The sequence below is a fragment of the Salvelinus alpinus genome, chromosome 9 (genome assembly GCF_045679555.1).
Source record: "Salvelinus alpinus chromosome 9, SLU_Salpinus.1, whole genome shotgun sequence".
In the NCBI taxonomy this organism is placed as follows: Eukaryota; Metazoa; Chordata; class Actinopteri; order Salmoniformes; family Salmonidae; genus Salvelinus; species Salvelinus alpinus.
The window spans coordinates 2,922,707-2,947,635 of NC_092094.1; the positions used below are offsets into that span (position 1 = coordinate 2,922,707).

The window sequence follows — 24,929 nt, forward strand, 5'->3', positions numbered from 1 at the left end:
GCAGTCAGCTAGCTAGATAGCCACAGCAGTCAACTAGCTAGGTAGCCACAGCAGTCAGCTAGCTAGATAGCCACATCAGTCAGCTAGCTAGGTGGCCACAGCAGTCAGCTAGCTAGGTAGCCACAGCAGTCAACTAGCTAGGTAGCCACAGTTGTCACCTAGCTAGGTAGCCACAGCAGTCAGCTAGCTAGGTAGCCACAGCTGTCAGCTAGCTAGATAGCCACAGCAGTCAGCTAGCTAGGTGGCCATAGCAGTCAGCTAGCTAGATAGCCAAATCAGTCAGCTAGCTAGGTGGCCACAGCAGTCAGCTAGCTAGGTAGCCACAGCAGTCAACTAGCTAGGTAGCCACAGTTGTCAGCTAGCTAGGTAGCCAAAGCAGTCAACTAGCTAGGTAGCCACAGCAGTCAACTAGCTAGGTAGCCACAGCAGTCAGCTAGCTAGATAGCCACAGTAGTCAGCTAGCTAGGTAGCCACAGCAGTCAGCTAGCTAGGTAGCCACAGCAGTCAGCTAGCTAGGTAACCACAGCAGTCAGCTAGCTAGGTAGCCACAGCAGTCAGCTAGCTAGGTAGCCACAGCAGTCAGCTAGCTAGGTGGCCACAGCAGTCAGCTAGCTAGGTAGCCACAGCAGTCAGCTAGCTAGGTAGCCACGGCAGTCAGCTAGCTAGGTAGCCATAGCAGTCAGCTAGCTAGATAGCCACAGCAGTCAACTAGCTAAGTAGCCACAGCAGTCAGCTAGCTAGATGGCCACATCAGTCAGCTAGCTAGGTAGCCACAGCAGTCAACTAGCTAGGTAGCCACAGTTGTCAGCTAGCTAGGTAGCCACAGCAGTCAGCTAGCTAGGTAGCCACGGCAGTCAGCTAGCTAGATAGCCACGGCAGTCAGCTAGCTAGGTAGCCACAGCAGTCAGCTAGCTAGATAGCCACTGCAGTCAACTAGCTAGGTAGCCACAGCAGTCAGCTAGCTAGATAGCCACATCAGTCAGCTAGCTAGGTGGCTACAGCAGTCAGCTAGCTAGGTAGCCACAGCAGTCAACTAGCTAGGTAGCCACAGTTGTCAGCTAGCTAGGTAGCCACAGCAGTCAGCTAGCTAGGTAGCCACAGCTGTCAGCTAGCTAGATAGCCACAGCAGTCAGCTAGCTAGGTGGCCACAGCAGTCAGCTAGCTAGATAGCCACATCAGTCAGCTAGCTAGGTGGCCACAGCAGTCAGCTAGCTAGGTAGCCACAGCAGTCAACTAGCTAGGTAGCCACAGTTGTCAGCTAGCTAGGTAGCCACAGCAGTCAACTAGCTAGGTAGCCACAGCAGTCAACTAGCTAGGTAGCCACAGCAGTCAGCTAGCTAGATAGCCACAGCAGTCAGCTAGCTAGGTAGCCACAGCAGTCAGCTAGCTAGGTAGCCACAGCAGTCAGCTAGCTAGGTAGCCACGGCAGTCAGCTAGCTAGGTAGCCACAGCAGTCAGCTAGCTAGATAGCCACAGCAGTCAACTAGCTAGGTAGCCACAGCAGTCAGCTAGCTAGATAGCCACATCAGTCAGCTAGCTAGGTGGCCACAGCAGTCAGCTAGCTAGATAGCCACATCAGTCAGCTAGCTAGGTGGCCACAGCAGTCAGCTAGCTAGATAGCCACATCAGTCAGCTAGCTAGGTGGCCACAGCAGTCAGCTAGCTAGGTAGCCACAGCAGTCAACTAGCTAGGTAGCCACAGCAGTCAGCTAGCTAGGTAGCCACAGCAGTCAACTAGCTAGGTAGCCACAGCAGTCAACTAGCTAGGTAGCCACAGCAGTCAGCTAGCTAGGTAGCCACAGCAGTCAGCTAGCTAGGTGGCCACAGCAGTCAGCTAGCTAGGTAGCCACAGCAGTCGGCTAGCTAGGTAGCCACAGCTGTCAGCTAGCTAGGTAGCCACAGCAGTCAACTAGCTAGGTAGCCACAGCAGTCAGCTAGCTAGGTAGCCACAGCAGTCAACTAGCTAGGTAGCCACAGCAGTCAGCTAGCTAGGTAGCCACAGCAGTCAGCTAGCTAGGTGGCCACAGCAGTCAGCTAGCTAGGTGGCCACAGCAGTCAGCTAGCTAGGTAGCCACAGCAGTCAGCTAGCTAGGTAGCTACAGCAGTCAGCTAGCTAGGTGGCCACAGCAGTCAGCTAGCTAGGTAGCCACAGCAGTCAGCTAGCTAGGTAGCCACAGCAGTCAGCTAGCTAGGTAGCTACAGCAGTCAGCTAGCTAGGTGGCCACAGCAGTCAGCTAGCTAGGTGGCCACAGCAGTCAGCTAGCTAGGTAGCCACAGCTGTCAACTAGCTAGGTAGTCACAGCATTCAGCTAGCTAGGTAGCCATAGCAGTCAACTAGCTAGGTAGCCACAGCTGTCAACTAGCTAGGTAGCCACAGCATTCAGCTAGCTAGGTAGCCTCAGCATTCAGCTAGCTAGGTAGCCATAGCAGTCAACTAGCTAGGTAGCCACAGCTGTCAACTAGCTAGGTAGCCACAGCATTCAGCTTGCTAGGTAGCCACAGCAGTCAACTAGATAGGTAGCCACAGCATTCAGCTAGCTAGGTAGCCACAGCAGTCAACTAGCTAGGTAGCCACAGCAGTCAACTAGCTAGGTAGCCACAGCAGTCAGCTAGCTAGGTAGCCACAGCAGTCAACTAGCTAGGTAGCCACAGCAGTCAACTAGCTAGGTAGCCACAGCAGTCAGCTAGCTAGGTAGCCACAGCAGTCAACTAGCTAGGTAGCGGTGTAGCTTTCTAGCACAGTCACTTATTTGTTTGTAAACAATGAACAAGCTAGTTAGCCAGTTAGCTACCACATGTTCTTGTCAGACTGTCAACAGAATAGCTAGCGAGCATCAAGATATGCCAAATAACAGTCTAAAAACCAAACAGACACAAGTAACATGGCCAGCAATCTGATTTGTATCTGATTTCAAATCACCTTCGAAGGTGTTTTGAAATGTTTGATTCAATGTGTTTTTTTGGCTGTTCAGACTGCAGGGAAAAGAACAGATACGAATCGGATGTGTATAAAAATAGGATTTCAGTCACTTCAAACTGCCAGTGTGCACAAGGCTTGATAGACTTTCTTCATATGGCGGCCATTGCCCATTGACTCACGTTTGTTTACACAATAACCGTCTACGGTATAATTGTTTTCCTGTGAATAAGGTCAATGCCAGGGGTGTTGAACACACTTCCTGGAGGGCAGAGTCAAACTCACTTCCTGGAGGGCAGAGTCAAACTCACTTCCTGGAGGGCAGAGTAAAACTCACTTCCTGGAGGGCAGAGTCAAACTCACTTCCTGGAGGGCAGAGTCAAACACACTTCCTGGAGGGCAGAGTCAAACTCACTTCCTGGAGGGCAGAGTCAAACTCACTTCCTGGAGAGCAGAGTCAAACTCACTTCCTGGAGGGCAGAGTCAAACTCACTTCCTGGAGGGCAGAGTCAAACTCACTTCCTGGATGGCCGTGTGTCTGGGTCATGGTTTTGTCATGTCCTTTTAATTTGTGTCCAATTAAGACGTAGACAACCAGGTGAGGGGAGTTCAGAACCATTGAATTACCTTAATTGAATAATCAAGCACAAGGGAGGAGCGAAAACCATCCGACACTCGACTCTGCCATCCAGGAAGTGAGTTTGACTCTGCCCTCCAGGAAGTGAGTTTTACACAGCCATCCAGGAAGTGAGTTTGACTCTGCCCTCCAGGAAGTGAGTTTTACACAGCCCTCCAGGAAGTGAGTTTGACTCTGCCCTCCAGGAAGTGAGTTTGACTCTGCCCTCCAGGAAGTGAGTTTGACTCTGCCCTCCAGGAAGTGAGTTTGACTCTGCCCTCCAGGAAGTGAGTTTGACTCTGCCCTCCAGGAAGTGAGTTTGACTCTGCCCTCCAGGAAGTGAGTTTGACACTGCCCTCCAGGAAGTGAGTTTGACTCTGCCCTCCAGGAAGTGAGTTTGACTCTGCCCTCCAGGAAGTGAGTTTGACTCTGCCCTCCAGGAAGTGAGTTTGACTCTGCCCTCCAGGAAGTGAGTTTTACACAGCCCTCCAGGAAGTGAGTTTGACTCTGCCCTCCAGGAAGTGAGTTTGACTCTGCCGGTGTGGGTTGAGGGTGTTTTGTCTTCTAAAACTGTTTTCCCCTTTCTGACCAGAGTTCCTTTGGTTCCTCTTAAATGATCACTCTTGTTTTCCGCTGTCTCTCTGTTTTCTTCCTGTTGTCTCTCTGTTTTCTTCCTGTTGTCTCTCTGTTTTCTTCCTGTTGTCTCTCTGTTTTCTTCCTGTCCCTTTATCATTTTGTAAACCTCCTATGACCTATTTATGACCTTTCTCTGACCTTTCTTTGTTCTTCTTCTCTCTTCCCTCGCTCCATGTCTCCTGATTCCTCCTCCTCGATTATTTTCTTGTCTTTGCCTCTTCCACGTGCCTCTCTCTCTCTCTCTCTCTCTCTCTCTCTCTCTCTCTCTGTTTCCCACTGTTTTCCGGCCGGCCAGCGAAGGGAAGATTGTGGTTCTGTCTTTGGCTATTGGTTTGGCTGAGCAAGATGACTTTGCCAATATCCCTGATCCAATCACCTCCATGCAGGAAGCACCACCAGCCAATCAGGAAGCACTTCCTCCTCCACCTGACAAGAGGTACCAGTCACAGTGTGAGAGAGATGTGTGTGTGTGTGTGTGTGTGTGAGAGCAGTGTGTGTGTGTGTGTGTGTGTGTGTGTGTGTGTGTGTGTGTGTGTGTGTGTGTGTGTGTGTGTGTGTGTGTGTGTGTGTGTGTGTGTGTGTGTGTGTGTGTGTGTGAGAGAGAGGTGTGTGTGTGCCTGCCTGCCTGCCTGCCTCTGTGTGAAAGAGAGAGTTGTGTGTGTGTATGAGATTAATAACAGAGAGCTGTGTGTGTATAAGAGAGAGGTGTGTGTGTGTGTGTGTGTGTGTGTGTGTGAGAGAGAGGTGTGTGTGTGCCTGCCTGCCTGCCTGCCTCTGTGTGAAAGAGAGAGTTGTGTGTGTGTATGAGATTAATAACAGAGAGCTGTGTGTGTATAAGAGAGAGGTGTGTGTGTGTGCGCACGTGTGTGTGTGTAGGAGAGAGAGAATTGGGGCGGAAATGAAATTACATTTACTATTTGGGTGTGAGAGAGACAAGGACAGATAGCTGGTCTGTTATTACTGATGTGTCATTGCAGTAGGTATAGTTGGTTTGTTATTACTGATGTGTCATTACAGTAGGTATAGTTGGTCTGTTATTACTGATGTGTCATTACAGTAGGTATAGCTGGTATATAGCAGGTCTGTTATTACTGATGTGTCATTACAGTAGGTATAGTTGGTCTGTTATTACTGATGTGTCATTACAGTAGGTATAGCTGGTATATAGCAGGTCTGTTATTACTGATGTGTCATTACAGTAGGTATAGTTGGTCTGTTATTACTGATGTGTCATTACAGTAGGTATAGTTGGTCTGTTATTACTGATGTGTCATTACAGTAGGTATAGCTGGTAGATAGCAGGTCTGTTATTACTGATGTGTCATTACAGTAGGTATAGCTGGTATATAGCAGGTCTGTTATTACTGATGTGTCATTACAGTAGGTATAGTTGGTCTGTTATTACTGATGTGTCATTACAGTAGGTATAGCTGGTAGATAGCAGGTCTGTTATTACTGATGTGTCATTACAGTAGGTATAGTTGGTAGATAGCAGGTCTGTTATTACTGATGTGTCATTACAGTAGGTATAGCTGGTAGATAGCAGGTCTGTTATTACTGATGTGTCATTACAGTAGGTATAGTTGGTCTGTTATTACTGATGTGTCATTGCAGTAGGTATAGTTGGTCTGTTATTACTGATGTGTCATTACAGTAGGTATAGTTGGTCTGTTATTACTGATGTGTCATTACAGTAGGTATAGTTGGTCTGTTATTACTGATGTGTCATTACAGTAGGTATAGTTGGTATATAGCAGGTCTGTTATTACTGATGTGTCATTACAGTAGGTATAGTTGGTCTGTTATTACTGATGTGTCATTGCAGTAGGTATAGTTGGTTTGTTATTACTGATGTGTCATTACAGTAGGTATAGTTGGTCTGTTATTACTGATGTGTCATTACAGTAGGTATAGCTGGTATATAGCAGGTCTGTTATTACTGATGTGTCATTACAGTAGGTATAGTTGGTCTGTTATTACTGATGTGTCATTACAGTAGGTATAGCTGGTATATAGCAGGTCTGTTATTACTGATGTGTCATTACAGTAGGTATAGCTGGTAGATAGCAGGTCTGTTATTACTGATGTGTCATTACAGTAGGTATAGTTGGTCTGTTATTACTGATGTGTCATTACAGTAGGTATAGTTGGTCTGTTATTACTGATGTGTCATTACAGTAGGTATAGCTGGTAGATAGCAGGTCTGTTATTACTGATGTGTCATTACAGTAGGTATAGCTGGTATATAGCAGGTCTGTTATTACTGATGTGTCATTACAGTAGGTATAGCTGGTAGATAGCAGGTCTGTTATTACTGATGTGTCATTACAGTAGGTATAGTTGGTCTGTTATTACTGATGTGTCATTGCAGTAGGTATAGTTGGTCTGTTATTACTGATGTGTCATTACAGTAGGTATAGTTGGTCTGTTATTACTGATGTGTCATTACAGTAGGTATAGTTGGTCTGTTATTACTGATGTGTCATTACAGTAGGTATAGTTGGTATATAGCAGGTCTGTTATTACTGATGTGTCATTACAGTAGGTATAGTTGGTCTGTTATTACTGATGTGTCATTACAGTAGGTATAGCTGGTAGATAGCAGGTCTGTTATTACTGATGTGTCATTGCAGTAGGTATAGTTGGTCTGTTATTACTGATGTGTCATTACAGTAGGTATAGCTGGTAGATAGCAGGTCTGTTATTACTGATGTGTCATTGCAGTAGGTATAGTTGGTCTGTTATTACTGATGTGTCATTACAGTAGGTATAGTTGGTCTGTTATTACTGATGTGTCATTACAGTAGGTATAGTTGGTCTGTTATTACTGATGTGTCATTGCAGTAGGTATAGTTGGTCTGTTATTACTGATGTGTCATTACAGTAGGTATAGTTGGTCTGTTATTACTGATGTGTCATTGCAGTAGGTATAGTTGGTTTGTTATTACTGATGTGTCATTACAGTAGGTATAGTTGGTCTGTTATTACTGATGTGTCATTGCAGTAGGTATAGTTGGTCTGTTATTACTGATGTGTCATTACAGTAGGTATAGTTGGTCTGTTATTACTGATGTGTCATTACAGTAGGTATAGCAGGTCTGTTATTACTGATGTGTCATTACAGTAGGTATAGTTGGTCTGTTATTACTGATGTGTCATTGAAGTAGGTATAGTTGGTATATAGCAGGTCTGTTATTACTGATGTGTCATTACAGTAGGTATAGTTGGTATATAGCAGGTCTGTTATTACTGATGTGTCATTACAGTAGGTATAGTTGGTCTGTTATTACTGATGTGTCATTGCAGTAGGTATAGTTGGTATATAGCAGGTCTGTTATTACTGATGTGTCATTACAGTAGGTATAGCTGGTATATAGCAGGTCTGTTATTACTGATGTGTCATTACAGTAGGTATAGTTGGTCTGTTATTACTGATGTGTCATTACAGTAGGTATAGTTGGTATATAGCAGGTCTGTTATTACTGATGTGTCATTACAGTAGGTATAGTTGGTCTGTTATTACTGATGTGTCATTACAGTAGGTATAGCTGGTATATAGCAGGTCTGTTATTACTGATGTGTCATTACAGTAGGTATAGTTGGTCTGTTATTACTGATGTGTCATTACAGTAGGTATAGTTGGTATATAGCAGGTCTGTTATTACTGATGTGTCATTACAGTAGGTATAGTTGGTCTGTTATTACTGATGTGTCATTACAGTAGGTATAGTTGGTCTGTTATTACTGATGTGTCATTACAGTAGGTATAGTTGGTCTGTTATTACTGATGTGTCATTACAGTAGGTATAGCTGGTCTGTTATTACTGATGTGTCATTACAGTAGGTATAGTTGGTCTGTTATTACTGATGTGTCATTACAGTAGGTATAGTTGGTCTGTTATTACTGATGTGTCATTGCAGTAGGTATAGTTGGTATATAGCAGGTCTGTTATTACTGATGTGTCATTACAGTAGGTATAGCTGGTATATAGCAGGTTTGTTATTACTGATGTGTCATTACAGTAGGTATAGTTGGTCTGTTATTACTGATGTGTCATTACAGTAGGTATAGTTGGTATATAGCAGGTCTGTTATTACTGATGTGTCATTACAGTAGGTATAGTTGGTCTGTTATTACTGATGTGTCATTACAGTAGGTATAGCTGGTATATAGCAGGTCTGTTATTACTGATGTGTCATTACAGTAGGTATAGTTGGTCTGTTATTACTGATGTGTCATTACAGTAGGTATAGTTGGTATATAGCAGGTCTGTTATTACTGATGTGTCATTACAGTAGGTATAGTTGGTCTGTTATTACTGATGTGTCATTACAGTAGGTATAGTTGGTCTGTTATTACTGATGTGTCATTACAGTAGGTATAGTTGGTCTGTTATTACTGATGTGTCATTACAGTAGGTATAGCTGGTCAGTTATTACTGATGTGTCATTACAGTAGGTATAGTTGGTCTGTTATTACTGATGTGTCATTACAGTAGGTATAGTTGGTCTGTTATTACTGATGTGTCATTACAGTAGGTATAGTTGGTCTGTTATTACTGATGTGTCATTACAGTAGGTATAGCTGGTCTGTTATTACTGATGTGTCATTACAGTAGGTATAGCTGGTATATAGCAGGTCTGTTATTACTGATGTGTCATTACAGTAGGTATAGTTGGTCTGTTATTACTGATGTGTCATTACAGTAGGTATAGTTGGTATATAGCAGGTCTGTTATTACTGATGTGTCATTACAGTAGGTATAGTTGGTAGATAGCAGGTCTGTTATTACTGATGTGTCATTACAGTAGGCATAGTTGGTCTGTTATTACTGATGTGTCATTACAGTAGGTATAGTTGGTAGATAGCAGGTCTGTTATTACTGATGTGTCATTACAGTAGGTATAGTTGGTCTGTTATTACTGATGTGTCATTACAGTAGGTATAGTTGGTCTGTTATTACTGATGTGTCATTACAGTAGGTATAGTTGGTCTGTTATTACTGATGTGTCATTAGAGTAGGTATAGTTGGTCTGTTATTACTGATGTGTCATTACAGTAGGTATAGCTGGTATATAGCAGGTCTGTTATTACTGATGTGTCATTACAGTAGGTATAGTTGGTCTGTTATTACTGATGTGTCATTACAGTAGGTATAGCTGGTAGATAGCAGGTCTGTTATTACTGATGTGTCATTGCAGTAGGTATAGTTGGTCTGTTATTACTGATGTGTCATTACAGTAGGTATAGTTGGTCTGTTATTACTGATGTGTCATTACAGTAGGTATAGTTGGTCTGTTATTACTGATGTGTCATTGCAGTAGGTATAGTTGGTCTGTTATTACTGATGTGGCATTACAGTAGGTATAGTTGGTCTGTTATTACTGATGTGTCATTGCAGTAGGTATAGTTGGTTTGTTATTACTGATGTGTCATTACAGTAGGTATAGTTGGTCTGTTATTACTGATGTGTCATTGCAGTAGGTATAGTTGGTCTGTTATTACTGATGTGTCATTACAGTAGGTATAGTTGGTCTGTTATTACTGATGTGTCATTACAGTAGGTATAGCAGGTCTGTTATTACTGATGTGTCATTACAGTAGGTATAGTTGGTCTGTTATTACTGATGTGTCATTGCAGTAGGTATAGTTGGTATATAGCAGGTCTGTTATTACTGATGTGTCATTACAGTAGGTATAGTTGGTATATAGCAGGTCTGTTATTACTGATGTGTCATTACAGTAGGTATAGTTGGTCTGTTATTACTGATGTGTCATTGCAGTAGGTATAGTTGGTATATAGCAGGTCTGTTATTACTGATGTGTCATTACAGTAGGTATAGCTGGTATATAGCAGGTCTGTTATTACTGATGTGTCATTACAGTAGGTATAGTTGGTCTGTTATTACTGATGTGTCATTACAGTAGGTATAGTTGGTATATAGCCGGTCTGTTATTACTGATGTGTCATTACAGTAGGTATAGTTGGTCTGTTATTACTGATGTGTCATTACAGTAGGTATAGCTGGTATATAGCAGGTCTGTTATTACTGATGTGTCATTACAGTAGGTATAGTTGGTCTGTTATTACTGATGTGTCATTACAGTAGGTATAGCTGGTAGATAGCAGGTCTGTTATTACTGATGTGTCATTACAGTAGGTATAGTTGGTCTGTTATTACTGATGTGTCATTACAGTAGGTATAGTTGGTCTGTTATTACTGATGTGTCATTACAGTAGGTATAGTTGGTCTGTTATTACTGATGTGTCATTACAGTAGGTATAGCTGGTCTGTTATTACTGATGTGTCATTACAGTAGGTATAGTTGGTCTGTTATTACTGATGTGTCATTACAGTAGGTATAGTTGGTCTGTTATTACTGATGTGTCATTACAGTAGGTATAGTTGGTCTGTTATTACTGATGTGTCATTACAGTAGGTATAGCTGGTCTGTTATTACTGATGTGTCATTACAGTAGGTATAGTTGGTCTGTTATTACTGATGTGTCATTACAGTAGGTATAGTTGGTAGATAGCAGGTCTGTTATTACTGATGTGTCATTACAGTAGGTATAGCTGGTATATAGCAGGTCTGTTATTACTGATGTGTCATTACAGTAGGTATAGTTGGTCTGTTATTACTGATGTGTCATTACAGTAGGTATAGTTGGTCTGTTATTACTGATGTGTCATTACAGTAGGTATAGCTGGTCTGTTATTACTGATGTGTCATTACAGTAGGTATAGCTGGTATATAGCAGGTCTGTTATTACTGATGTGTCATTACAGTAGGTATAGTTGGTCTGTTATTACTGATGTGTCATTACAGTAGGTATAGCTGGTCTGTTATTACTGATGTGTCATTGCAGTAGGTATAGTTGGTCTGTTATTACTGATGTGTCATTACAGTAGGTATAGTTGAGTATGTTGGTTTCTATGATACAAGTCAGTATTCAACGTTCAATGATGTCTGAGGCCGTCGGGAGAGGATGTGTAAACTGGCCACTAGGGGCAACAGTAAGCACTGTTACCTTCCAGTAGGTTTAGGTTGTGGACGGGGACGGAGACGGGGTAGGGGTCAAGGGAAGGGGATGGAGACGGAGACGGGGTAGGGGACAGGGAAGGGGACGGAGACGGGGACAGGGAAGGGGACGGAGACGGGGTAGGGGATGGGGACGGAGACGGGGTAGGGGACAGGGAAGGGGACGGAGACGGGGTAGGGGATGGGGACGGAGATGGGGTAGGGGTAGGGAAGGGTAAAGGGACGGAGACGGGGTAGGGGACAGGGAAGGGTAAAGGGACGGAGACTGGGTAGGGGACAGGGAAGGGGAATGGGACGGAGACGGGGTAGGGGACAGGGAAGGGGAAAGGGACGGAGACGGGGTAGGGGACAGGGAAGGGGACAGAGATGGGGTAGGGGACAGGGAAGGGGACGGAGACGTGGTAGGGGACAGGGAAGGGGACAGAGACGGGGTAGGGGACAGAGACGGGGTAGGGGACAGGGAAGGGGACAGAGACGGGGTAGGGGACAGGGAAGGGGACAGAGACGGGGTAGGGGACAGGGAAGGGGACAGAGACGGGGTAGGGGACAGGGAAGGGGACAGAGACGGGGTAGGGGACAGGGAAGGGGAAAGGGACGGAGACGGGGTAGGGGACAGGGAAGGGGAAAGGGACGGAGACGGGGTAGGGGACAGGGAAGGGGACAGAGACGGGTAGGGGACAGGGACGGGGAAAGGGACGGAGACGGGGTAGGGGACAGGGAAGGGGACAGAGACGGGGTAGGGGACAGGGAAGGGGACAGAGACGGGTAGGGGACAGGGACGGAGACGGGGTAGGGGACAGAGACGGGGAAAGGGACGGAGACGGGTAGGGGACAGGGACAGGGAAGGGGACGTGGACGGCGAATGTGCTTCTGATTCCAATAGATGCAAGTTTGAATCCAGAAAGTTGCTCTTGATCTTTTTGTTTTAAGCCTTAATCCCAAATCTTAACCTTAGAAATTCAGAGTTAATGCCTAAACTTAACCTTAAACACTTTGACATTAGACTTTGAAATGTTACATTTGAGAAACGTGGTTGAAGATGGATTCTGACGTGAGACTGTGAGAGCTAGTTGTGTTTCCAACCAAGGCTGTCTACCGAATGAACGAAGAGGTCTTGTCTTGACATTACCAATCTAGAGGTCTTGTCTTGACATTACCAATCTAGAGGTCTTGTCTTGACATTACCAATCTAGAGGTCTTGTCTTGACATTACCAATCTAGAGGTCTTGTCTTGACATTACCAATCTAGAGGTCTTGTCTTGACATTACCAATCTAGAGGTCTTGTCTTGACATTACCAATCTAGAGGTCTTGTCTTGACATTACCAATCTAGAGGTCTTGTCTTGACATTACCAATCTAGAGGTCTTGTCTTGACATTACCAATCTAGAGGTCTTGTCTTGACATTACCAATCTAGAGGTCTTGTCTTGACATTACCAATCTAGAGGTCTTGTCTTGACATTACCAATCTAGAGGTCTTGTCTTGACATTACCAATCTAGAGGTCTTGTCTTGACATTACCAATCTAGAGGTCTTGTCTTGACATTACCAATCTAGAGGTCTTGTCTTGACATTACAAATCTAGAGGTCTTGCCTTGACATTACCAATCTAGAGGTCTTGTCTTGACATTACCAATCTAGAGGTCTTGTCTTGACATTACCAATCTAGAGGTCTTGTCTTGACATTACCAATCTAGAGGTCTTGTCTTGACATTACAGACTTTATGCAGTTTCATTGTGAGACCTTGTGAGAGCAAATTACAATGAGATGACTGATAAAACAGCCAGTCAGGAGACCACAGCAGGACAATGAGAGGACTGATAAAACAGCCAGTCAGGAGACCACAGCAGGACAATGAGAGGACTGATAAAACAGCCAGTCAGGAGACCACAGCAGGACAATGAGATGACTGATAAAACAGCCAGTCAGGAGACCACAGCAGTACAATGAGATGACTGATAAAACAGCCAGTCAAGGAGACCACAGCAGGACAATGAGAGGACTGATAAAACAGCCAGTCAGGAGACCACAGCAGGACAATGAGAGGACTGATAAAACAGCCAGTCAAGGAGACCACAGCAGGACAATGAGAGGACTGATAAAACAGCCAGTCAGGAGACCACAGCAGGACAATGAGAGGACTGATAAAACAGCCAGTCAGGAGACCACAGCAGGACAATGAGAGGACTGATAAAACAGCCAGTCAAGGAGACCACAGCAGGACAATGAGAGGACTGATAAAACAGCCAGTCAGGAGACCACAGCAGGACAATGAGAGGACTGATAAAACAGCCAGTCAGGAGACCACAGCAGGACAATGAGAGGACTGATAAAACAGCCAGTCAGGAGACCACAGCAGGACAATGAGATGACTGATAAAACAGCCAGTCAAGAGACCACAGCAGGACAATGAGATGACTGATAAAACAGCCAGTCAGTAGACCACAGCAGGACAATGAGATGACTGATAAAACAGCCAGTCAGGAGACCACAGCAGGACAATGAGATGACTGATAAAACAGCCAGTCAGGAGACCACAGCAGGACAATGAGATGACTGATAAAACAGGCAGTCAAGTGAAGAAGGGAGAGAAGATGTAACAGGTTAATAGTAAAGGAGTAATCCAGCTGTTATCTCCCTTCTGCACTACTGCTACTTCCTATGATTGTATGCTACTGATATCTGGTTGTCTCACCTGAAGATGAAAACACTACTGCTACTGATGTCTGGTTGTCTCACCTGAAGATGAAAACACTACGGTAGGTCTTTCTGGATACGAGTGTCTAGTGACTAGAATATAAATAATGTAAAGCAGTACTAAAGCAGTACTAACACAGTAATAAAGCAGTGTTAACATAGTACTAAAGCAGTACTAACGCAGTACTAAAGCAGTACTAAAGCAGTACTAACACAGTAATAAAGCAGTGCTAACGTAGTACTAAGACAGTACTAACGCAGTACTAAAGCAGTACTAACACAGTAATAAAGCAGTGCTAACGCAGTACTAACGCAGTACTAACGCAGTACTAACGCAGTAGTGAAGCAGTACTAACGCAGTACTAACGCAGGACTAACGCAGTAGTAAAGCAGTAGTAACGCAGTAGTAAAGTAGTAGTAAAGCAGTAGTAAAACAGCACTAATGTAGTACTAACGCAGTAGTAAAGCAGTACTAAGACAGTAGTAAAGCAGTCGTGAAGCAGTAGTGAAGTAGTAGTGAAGCAGTAGTAAAGCAGTACTAAAGCAGTAGTAATGTAGTACTAACGCAATAGTAAAGCAGTAATAAAGCAGTACTAATGTAGTACTAACACAATAGTAAAGCAGTAATAAAGCAGTACTAACACAGTTGTAACGCAGTATTAACGCAATACTGACACATTACTAAGGCAGTAGTTAAGCAGTACTAAAGCAGTACTAATGTAGTACTAACACAGTAGTAAAGCAGTACTAACACATTACTAAAGCAGTAATAAAGCAGTTGTAAAGCAGTACTAACTCAGTACTAAAGCAGTACTAACATAGTACTAACGCAGTAGTAAAGCAGTACTAACACAGTTGTAACACAGTATTAACGCAATACTGACACAGTACTAAGGCAGTAGTAAAGCAGTACTAAAGCAGTACTAAATCAGTAGTAAATCAGTACTAAAGCAGTACTAACGCAGTAGTAAAGCAGTACTAACGCAGTAGTAAAGCAGTAGTAATGCAGTAGTAAAGCAGTAGTAACCAGTACTAACGCAGTAGTAAAGTAGTACTAAAGCAGTACTAACGTAGTACTAACGCAGTAGTAAAGCAGTACTAAAGCAGTACTAAAGCAGTACTAAAGCAGTACTAAAGCAGTAGTAAAGCAGTAGTAAAGCAGTACTAACGCAGTAGTAAAGCAGTACTAACTCAGTACTAACGTAGTGCTAACGTAGTACTAAAGCAGTACTAACGTAGTACTAATGCAGTACTAATGCAGTACTAACGCAGTAGTAAAGCAGTAGTAAAGCAGTACAAACGCAGTACTAACGCAGTAGTAGAGCAGAGTAACCCTGGTGTTGTAGTTGTAAAGATGTAATGAGCTCATAACTCTTTATAGTGGGTCTGAAATAGCACCCTATTCACTATATAGTGCCCTTCTGTAAAGGGTCCTCTTTTCAAACGTAGTGCACTATATTGGGACTAGGGTGCAATTTAAGACACAGTCTAATGATCTGGCTTCCTGCGTTAGTGTTCTCCTCTTCTCCAGTATCTTCCTACATTCACCTCTCTTTCTTCTCTTCAGTCTCTCCTCTGGTCTCCCTATTGGCATTTATTGGTTTTATCTCCCTTTTTATTTTATTTCTACCTCGACGTGTGTTCTGTATTATTTTATTTATTTTATTCCTCTCGTTTTATATCTCCTTCATTAGCTTCTTTTCTTCAATGCCTCCGGTGGCTGCTTCTCTCAGAGTCCCATCTCTCGTTCTCGGGTCCTCTCTCTCCCCCACCCTCTCTATCTCGCTCTCTCTCTCTCTCTCTCTCTCCCCCACCCTCTCTCTCTCTCTCTTTCTCTCTCCCCCACCCTCTCTATCTCGCTCTCTCTTTCTCTCCCCCACCCTCTCTATCTCGCTCTCTCTTCTCTCTCCCCCACCCTCTCTCTCTCTCTCTCCCCCACCCTCTCATCTCGCTCTCTCTCTCTTTCTTTCTCCCCCCACCCTTTCTCTCTCCCCCACCCTCTCTCTCTCTCTCTCCCCCACCCTCTCTCTCGCTCTCTCTTCTCTCTCCCCCACCCTCTCTCTCTCTCTCTCCCCCACCCTCTCATCTCGCTCTCTCTCTCTTTCTTTCTCCCCCCACCCTCTCTCGCTCTCTCTCCCCACACCCTCTCTCTCTCCCCCCACCCTCTCTCTCTCTCTCTCTTTCTCTCTCCCACACCCTCTCTCTCTCTCTCTTTCTCTCTCCCCCACCCTCTCTATCTCGCTCTCACTTTCTCTCCCCCACCCTCTCTATCTCGCTCTCTCTTTCTCTCTCCCCCACCCTCTCTCTCGCTCTCTCTTCTCTCTCCCCCACCCTCTCTCTCTCTCTCTCCCCCACCCTCTCATCTCGCTCTCTCTCTCTTTCTTTCTCCCCCCACCCTTTCTCTCTCCCCCCACCCTCTCTCTCTCCCCCCACCCTCTCTCTCTCTCTCCCCCCACCCTCTCTCTCTCTCTCTCTCTCCCACACCCTCTCTCTCTCTCTCTCTTTCTCTCTCCCACACCCTCTCTCTCTCCCCCCACCCTTTCTCTCTCCCCCCACTCTCTCTCTCTCTCTCCCCCCACCCTCTCCACCACTCTGTGTGTCATGATAGGAACTGAACTACAGAGGACCACTCTGTGTGTCATGATAGGAACTGAGCTATAGAGGACCACTCTGTGTGTCATGATAGGAACTACACTATAGAGGACCACTCTGTGTGTCATGATAGGAACTGAACTACAGAGGACCACTCTGTGTGTCATGATAGGAACTGAACTACAGAGGACCACTCTGTGTGTCATGATATGAACTACACTATAGAGGACCACTCTGTGTGTCATGATAGGAACTACACTATAGAGGACCACTCTGTGTGTCATGATAGGAACTGAAGTGTAGAGGACCACTCTGTGTGTCATGATAGGAACTGAACTATAGAGGACCACTCTGTGTGTCATGATATGAACTAGACTATAGAGGACCACTCTGTGTGTCATGATAGGAACTGAACTACAGAGGACCACTCTGTGTGTCATGATAGGAACTGAGCTATAGAGGACCACTCTGTGTGTCATGATAGGAACTACACTATAGAGGACCACTCTGTGTGTCATGATAGGAACTGAACTACAGAGGACCACTGTGTGTCATGATAGGAACTGAACTACAGAGGACCACTCTGTGTGTCATGATATGAACTGAACTATAGAGGACCACTCTGTGTGTCATGATATGAACTGAACTATAGAGGACCACTGTGTGTCATGATAGGAACTGAACTGTAGAGGACCACTGTGTGTCATGATAGGAACTGAACTGTAGAGGACCACTCTGTGTGTCATGATATGAACTGAACTATAGAGGACCACTCTGTGTGTCATGATAGGAACTGAACTATAGAGGACCACTCTGTGTGTCATGATAGGAACTGAACTATAGAGGACCACTGTGTGTCATGATAGGAACTAAACTATAGAGGACCACTCTGTGTGTCATGATATGAACTGAACTATAGAGGACCACTCTGTGTGTCATGATATGAACTGAACTATAGAGGACCACTGTGTGTCATGATAGGAACTGAACTGTAGAGGACCACTGTGTGTCATGATAGGAACTAAACTATAGAGGACCACTCTGTGTGTCATTAAAGGAAGCTTGCGTACACTGTAATGTAGTACTCACGTAGACACAACATACACTTCCATGTTGTTATTTATATTTCAAATTTTTTCAGCTGTGATTTATCACACCATCAGCTGTAGACCGTGTCTGTGATTTATCACACCATCAGCTGTAGACATGTCTGTGATAAAATCCCTACTTCAGCTTCAATTTTTTTGTAAATTGTATAATATGCAAATGGTTGTGTTTAAGATGCGAACTCTTATTGGCTAATCGAAATTCCTAATGTTTAAGTTTTAAACGTTCATGTTTAGGTTATAAACATGTCACATTTCATGTTTTTACAGTGTAGTTATAAATATATATATTTATTTGTAGCTTTATTTAACCAGGAAAAGCTTCTGGTACTGGTACTTATGGTACTTATGGTACTTCTGGTACTTCTGGTACTGGTAGTTTTGGTACTGGTACTTATGGTACTGGTACTTCTGGTACTGGTACTTATGGTACTTCTGGTACTGGTACTTATGGTACTTCTGGTACTGGTACTTATGGTTCTTCTGGTACTGGTATTTATGGTACTTATGGTACTGGTACTTATGGTACTGGTACTACTGGTACTTCTGGTACTTCTGGTACTGGTACTTATGGTACTTCTGGTACTGGTACTTCTGGTACTGGTACTTATGGTTCTGGTACTTCTGGTACTGGTACTTATGGTACTTATGGTACTGGTACTTATGGTACTTATGGTTCTGGTACTTATGGTACTGGTACTTATGGTACTTCTGGTACTGGTACTTATGGTACTGGTACTTCTGGTACTTCTGGTACTGGTACTTCTGGTACTGGTACTCCTGGTACTGCTAATGGTAAAGGTGAGCATGCTACAGAGGGAGTTTACCCAGAAGGGCTTTGTACATGAACAAGTACCAATGTAGCCGACTGCACATAGAAAACAAGGTCCAAACCACCATTTGGTAGAAGGTGCAGTGGTGGGTGAGTGACTTGGCCTTAGTAACAAAGCTCAAGGATGCCTGATAAACAGAGGCCAGTCTATTTAACACAGAAGAGGATGCCTGATAAACAGAGGTCAGTCTATTTCACACAGAAGAGGATGCCTGATAAACAGAGGCCAGTCTATTTCACACAGAAGAGGATGCCTGATAAACAGAGGCCAGTCTATTTCACACAGAAGAGGATGCCTGATAAACAGAGGCCAGTCTATTTCACACAGAAGAGGATGCCTGATAAACAGAGGCCAGTCTATTTCACACAGAAGAGGATGCCTGATAAACAGAGGCCAGTCTATTTAACACAGAAGAGGATGCCTGATAAACAGAGGCCTTTCTATTTAACACAGAAGATAAATAAATCAACCATAATCAATTACAGAAAGAAAAGTGGCTTGAACAAGAGTCTTTCTAGCCTCAAACGGGAAGCAAGCCTTATTACAAAAATAAAAACCCAATTTCAGTATAACCTTCCTCACAAAATGATATATTTGAACTTTGAATGAAAGCTTGTCACCTAGCTATTTGTAGGATGACACTTTTTCAATAGATAAGCCACCAGATGTGACAATGCTAACCTTCACTGGCTGAGAGCGAGCTCCGGTAAAGGTCATGAATTTAGTTTTTTTGTACATTCAAGACCAGTTTAAGACCATAAAGGGAGGCCTGCAGTGACTGAAAAAAGGCAGCCTTGGAGCTCTTCAACAGCCCGAACCAGAGAAGGACTACATGAATATATGACTGTATCGTCTGCATACAGACGCATCATGGCTGGTTACATCCCATTCCCCAAGTCTTTAATACACATTTAGTATTGCACAGGAGCTAAAATAGAACCCTGGGGCACACCTCTAGTTATCTCAAGGAAGCTAGACTTTCTCAGTTCAGCTAGATTCTCAGCATGGACAAAATGTGTTCTGTCAGCCAATTGACAACCCCCTTCACTGAGACCAACATTACTGAGTCTGGCTAGAAACAGTTTGTGGTCAATTTAATCAAACAGGTTATGGTGCTGTGCCCCGACCTAAAGCCAGACTGAACCCCACTCAGGATGTTGTTTTCGAGTAGGAACTTTTTTTTTTAGCTGAGAGTTCACAAGGGATTGAAAGACTGGCCAGGATATGGAGCTGGGAAATAGGGGGATAGTTATTTCAACCCTTCAGTAGGAGGAGAACATAATGATCATTTCCACATTTTGGATATAGAATTGGACAAGAGGTTTAGGTTAAAAGAATGTGAGTCAAAGGCTCAGCGATAATACCAGCTGCTGTCTTTAAAAGGTATAGATGATGTCTGAGCCTGCAGACTTTTTAGGGTCTATATCTTTGAGAGCATAAGAAAGGCTGAAAGCTAAAAGGGTTCCTATGAGGGCCTGTATCAGAGTTTGCTGTAACAGAGCTTACATTAGAGGCCTGTGCCCCCACCATTATCCAAAAACTGAACCAGCATATATGAAGTGCTTGTTAAAAAGAAAAATACAATACCAGCTGTATCCTTCACTTCATTAGGATCCATCAGTAGATGGTGAGGAAGGCCAAGAGGGTACATTAGAACACTGATTTGATTAGCTTCCAGAACTTGGTAGGGTTGTTTACGTTCTCTGTGATTGCTTTCAGATAGAAATGTAATTTAGACTTCCTGATCTACCCTGTAGACTTTTGTTTCTTAGAGCTATGAAGGAGGTCCAGTCAGCAGGTGAATTTATACCTACAGCCCAAGAAACATTTATCTGTCTAATTCATTCTGCCAAGTTATGTGAAAATCTGTGCTTCAGAACATCGCTACTTAAAAAAATATATATATATTTAACCAGGTAGGCCAGTTGAGAACAAGTTCTCATTTACAACTGCGACCTGGCCAAGATAAAGCAAAGCAGTGCAACAAAAACAACAACACAGAGTTACACATGGAATAAACAAACGTACAGTCAATAACACAATATAAATCTTTATACAGTGTGTACAAATGTAGTAAGGAGGTAAGGCAATAAATATAGGCCATAGTGGCGATGTAATTACAATTTAGCAATTAACACTGGAGTGATTGATGTGCAGATAAGGATGTGCAAGTAGAAATACTGGTCTGCAAAAGAGCAGAAAAAAAACTAAGAAACAGTTGGATGGGCTATATACAGATGGGCTGTGTACAGCTGCAGCGATCGGTAAGCTGCTCTGACAGCCGATGCTTGAAGTTAATGAGGGAGATATAAGACTCCAACTTCAGTGATTTTTGCAATTCGTTCCAATCATTGGCAGCAGAGAACTGGAAGGAAAGGCGGCCAAAGGAGGTGTTGGCTCTGGGGATGACCAGTGAAATATACCTGCTGGAGCGCGTGCTACGGGTGGGTGTTGTTATGGTGACCAGTGAGCTAAAGACTAAAGACTGTTGACATCTAGTGGAAGCCTTAGGAAGTGCAATATGACCCCATAGACACTGTATATTCGATAGGCAATGACTTGAAAAACTACAAACCTCAGATTTGTATGCCTGCCATATGAGTTCTGTTATATTCACAGACATCATTCAAACAGTTTTGGAAACTTCAGAGTGTTTTCTATCCAAATCTACTAATTATATGCATATTCTAGCTTTTATGGCTGAGTAGCAGGCAGTTTAATTTGGGCACGCTTTTCATCCAAAATTCCGAATGCTGCCCCCTACGCTAGTGAAGTTAAGAGCAGTTGGAGGCCACGGAAGGAGTGTTGTATGGCATTGAAGCTTGTTTGGAGGTTTGTTAACACAGTGTCCAAAGAAGGGCCAGATGTATACAGAATGGTGTCGTCTGTGTAGAGGTGGATCAGAGAATCACCAGCAGCAAGAGCGACAACATTGATATACACAGAGAAAAGGGTCGTTCCGAGAATTGAACCTTGTGGCACCCCCATAGAGACTGCCAGAGGCCCGGACAACAGGCCCTCTGATTTGACACACTGAACTCTGTCTGCGAAGTAGTTGGTGAACCAGGCGAGGCAGTCATTAGAGAAACCAATGCTTTTGAGTCTGCCGATAAGAATACGGTGATTGACAGAGTCGAAAGCCTTGGCCAGGTCGATGAAGACGGCTGCACAGTACTGTCTTTTATCGATGGCGGTTATGATGTCGTTTAGGACCTTGAGCGTGGCTGATGTGCACCCGTGACAAGCTCGGAAACCGGATTGCATAGCGAAGAAGGTATGGTGGATTTGAGATGGTAAATGATATGTTTGTTCATTTGGCTTTTGAAGACCTTAGAAAGGCAGGGCAGGATGGATATAGGTCTGTAACAGTTTGGGTCTAGAGTGTCACCCCCTTTGAAGAGGGGGATGACCGCGGCAGCTTTCCAATCTTTAGGAATCTCAGATTCTCAGATAACTCCCAGCTGTTTGTCTCTCGTTAGTCAGTTGGTTCATCTGCTGTGGCTCTGTCTCCTCTCTCCACACACGCACACGCACGCACGCACGCACGCACGCACACACACACACACACACACACACACACACACACACACACACACACACACACACACACACACACACACACACACACACACACACACACACAGAGTCTCCTCTCCTGCCCTCCAGTCCTCTTTGGCATTTCTGCTAGAGCAGCCAACAGACTAAAGGAACTAAAGAATCAGAGGGAATTGAGCTCTACTATACTATGAAACCCATTAGTTTCATACAGCCTAGGATTGTTTTTAAATGTAGATTCATCTTTATATGTCCATTACTTATAATAATACCTATAATTAACAAACATGAATTTGAGACATTCTACCTTCTTCAACAGACTGAAAGAAAGCTATAGAAAAACACTGAAACCTTCTTTTACTAAAACTGGATACGTCGGGGGGGGTTACTGTGTGAGTATTTTCAGATTGTTATGTTTTATGATCAATAATTATACTATGTTTATGATCAATAAATATACTATGTTCATGATCAATAAATATACTATGTTTATGATCAATAAATATACTATGTTCATGATCAATAAATATACTATGTTTATGATCAATAAATATACTATGTTCATGATCAATAAATATACTATGTTTATGATCAATAAATATACTATGTTCATGATCAATAAATATACTATGTTCATGATCAATAAATATACTATGTTCATGATCAATAAATATACTATGTTTATGATCAATAAATATACTATGTTCATGATCAATAAATATACTATGTTTATGATCAATAAATATACTATGTTCATGATCAATAAATATACTATGTTCATGATCAATAAATATACTATGTTCATGATCAATAAATATACTATGTTCATGATCAATAAATATACTATGTTCATGATCAATAAATATACTATGTTCATGATCAATAAATATACTATGTTCATGATCAATAAATATACTATGTTCATGATCAATAAATATACTATGTTTATGATCAATAAATATACTATGTTCATGATCAATAAATATACTATGTTTCTGATCAATAAATATACTATGTTCATGATCAATAAATATACTATGTTTATGATCAATAAATATACTATGTTCATGATCAATAAATATACTATGTCCATGATCAATAAATATACTATGTTCATGATCAATAAATATACTATGTTTATGATCAATAAATATACTATGTTCATGATCAATAAATATACTATGTTCATGATCAATAAATATACTATGTTCCTGATCAATAATTATACTATGTTCATGATCAATAAATATACTATGTTCATAATCAATAAATATACTATGTTCATGATCAATAAATATACTATGTTCATGATCAATAAATATACTATGTTCATGATCAATAAATATACTATGTTCATGATCAATAAATATACTATGTTCATGATCAATAAATATACTATGTTCATGATCAATAAATATACTATGTTCATGATCAATAAATATACTATGTTTATGATCAATAAATATACTATGTTCATGATCAATAAATATACTATGTCCATGATCAATAAATATACTATGTTCATGATCAATAAATATACTATGTTTATGATCAATAAATATACTATGTTCCTGATCAATAAATATACTATGTTCATGATCAATAAATATACTATGTTCCTGATCAATAATTATACTATGTTCATGATCAATAAATATACTATGTTCATAATCAATAAATATACTATGTTCATGATCAATAATTATACTATGTTCATGATCAATAAATATACTATGTTCATGATCAATAAATATACTATGTTCATGATCAATAAATATACTATGTTCATGATCAATAAATATACTATGTTCATGATCAATAAATATACTATGTTCATGATCAATAAATATACTATGTTCATGATCAATAAATATACTATGTTCATGATCAATAAATATACTATGTTCATGATCAATAAATATACTATGTTCATGATCAATAAATATACTATGTTCATGATCAATAAATATACTATGTTCATGATCAATAAATATACTATGTTCATGATCAATAAATATACTATGTTCATGATCAATAAATATACTATGTTCATGATCAATAAATATACTATGTTCATGATCAATAATTATACTATGTTCATGATCAATAAATATACTATGTTCATGATCAATAAATATACTATGTTCATGATCAATAAATATACTATGTTCATGATCAATAAATATACTATGTTCATGATCAATAAATATACTATGTTCATGATCAATAAATATACTATGTCCATTATCAATAAATATACTATGTTCATGATCAATAAATATACTATGTTCATGATCAATAAATATACTATGTTCATGATCAATAAATATACTATGTTCATGATCAATAAATATACTATGTTCATGATCAATAAATATACTATGTTCATGATCAATAAATATACTATGTTCATGATCAATAAATATACTATGTTCATGATCAATAAATATACTATGTTCATGATCAATAAATATACTATGTTCATGATCAATAAATATACTATGTTTATGATCAATAAATATACTATGTTCATGATCAATAAATATACTATGTTTCTGATCAATAAATATACTATGTTCATGATCAATAAATATACTATGTTCATGATCAATAAATATACTATGTTCATGATCAATAAATATACTATGTTTATGATCAATAAATATACTATGTTCATGATCAATAAATATACTATGTTCATGATCAATAAATATACTATGTTCATGATCAATAAATATACTATGTTCATGATCAATAAATATACTATGTTCATGATCAATAAATATACTATGTTCATGATCAATAATTCTACTATGTTCATGATCAATAATTCTACTATGTTCATGATCAATAAATATACTATGTTCATGATCAATAAATATACTATGTTCATGATCAATAAATATACTATGTTCATGATCAATAAATATAC

At 41.5% G+C, this 24,929-nt stretch overlaps 1 protein-coding gene across 3 annotated transcripts in view; it reads left to right on the plus strand.

The window, feature by feature from the left end:
- LOC139584149 (synaptotagmin-7-like) overlaps positions 1-24,929 on the plus strand; it is a 115,799-nt gene that overhangs the window by 29,297 nt on the left and 61,573 nt on the right. For 2 of the 3 annotated variants that reach the window (XM_071415672.1, XM_071415669.1), the window contains one exon: positions 4,464-4,604. The exons of the other annotated variant lie outside the window; for it this stretch is intronic. In XM_071415672.1, coding sequence (XP_071271773.1) covers positions 4,464-4,604 — 141 coding nt within the window. The remainder of the gene's footprint in view (positions 1-4,463; positions 4,605-24,929) is intronic. 3 annotated transcript variants of the gene reach the window in all.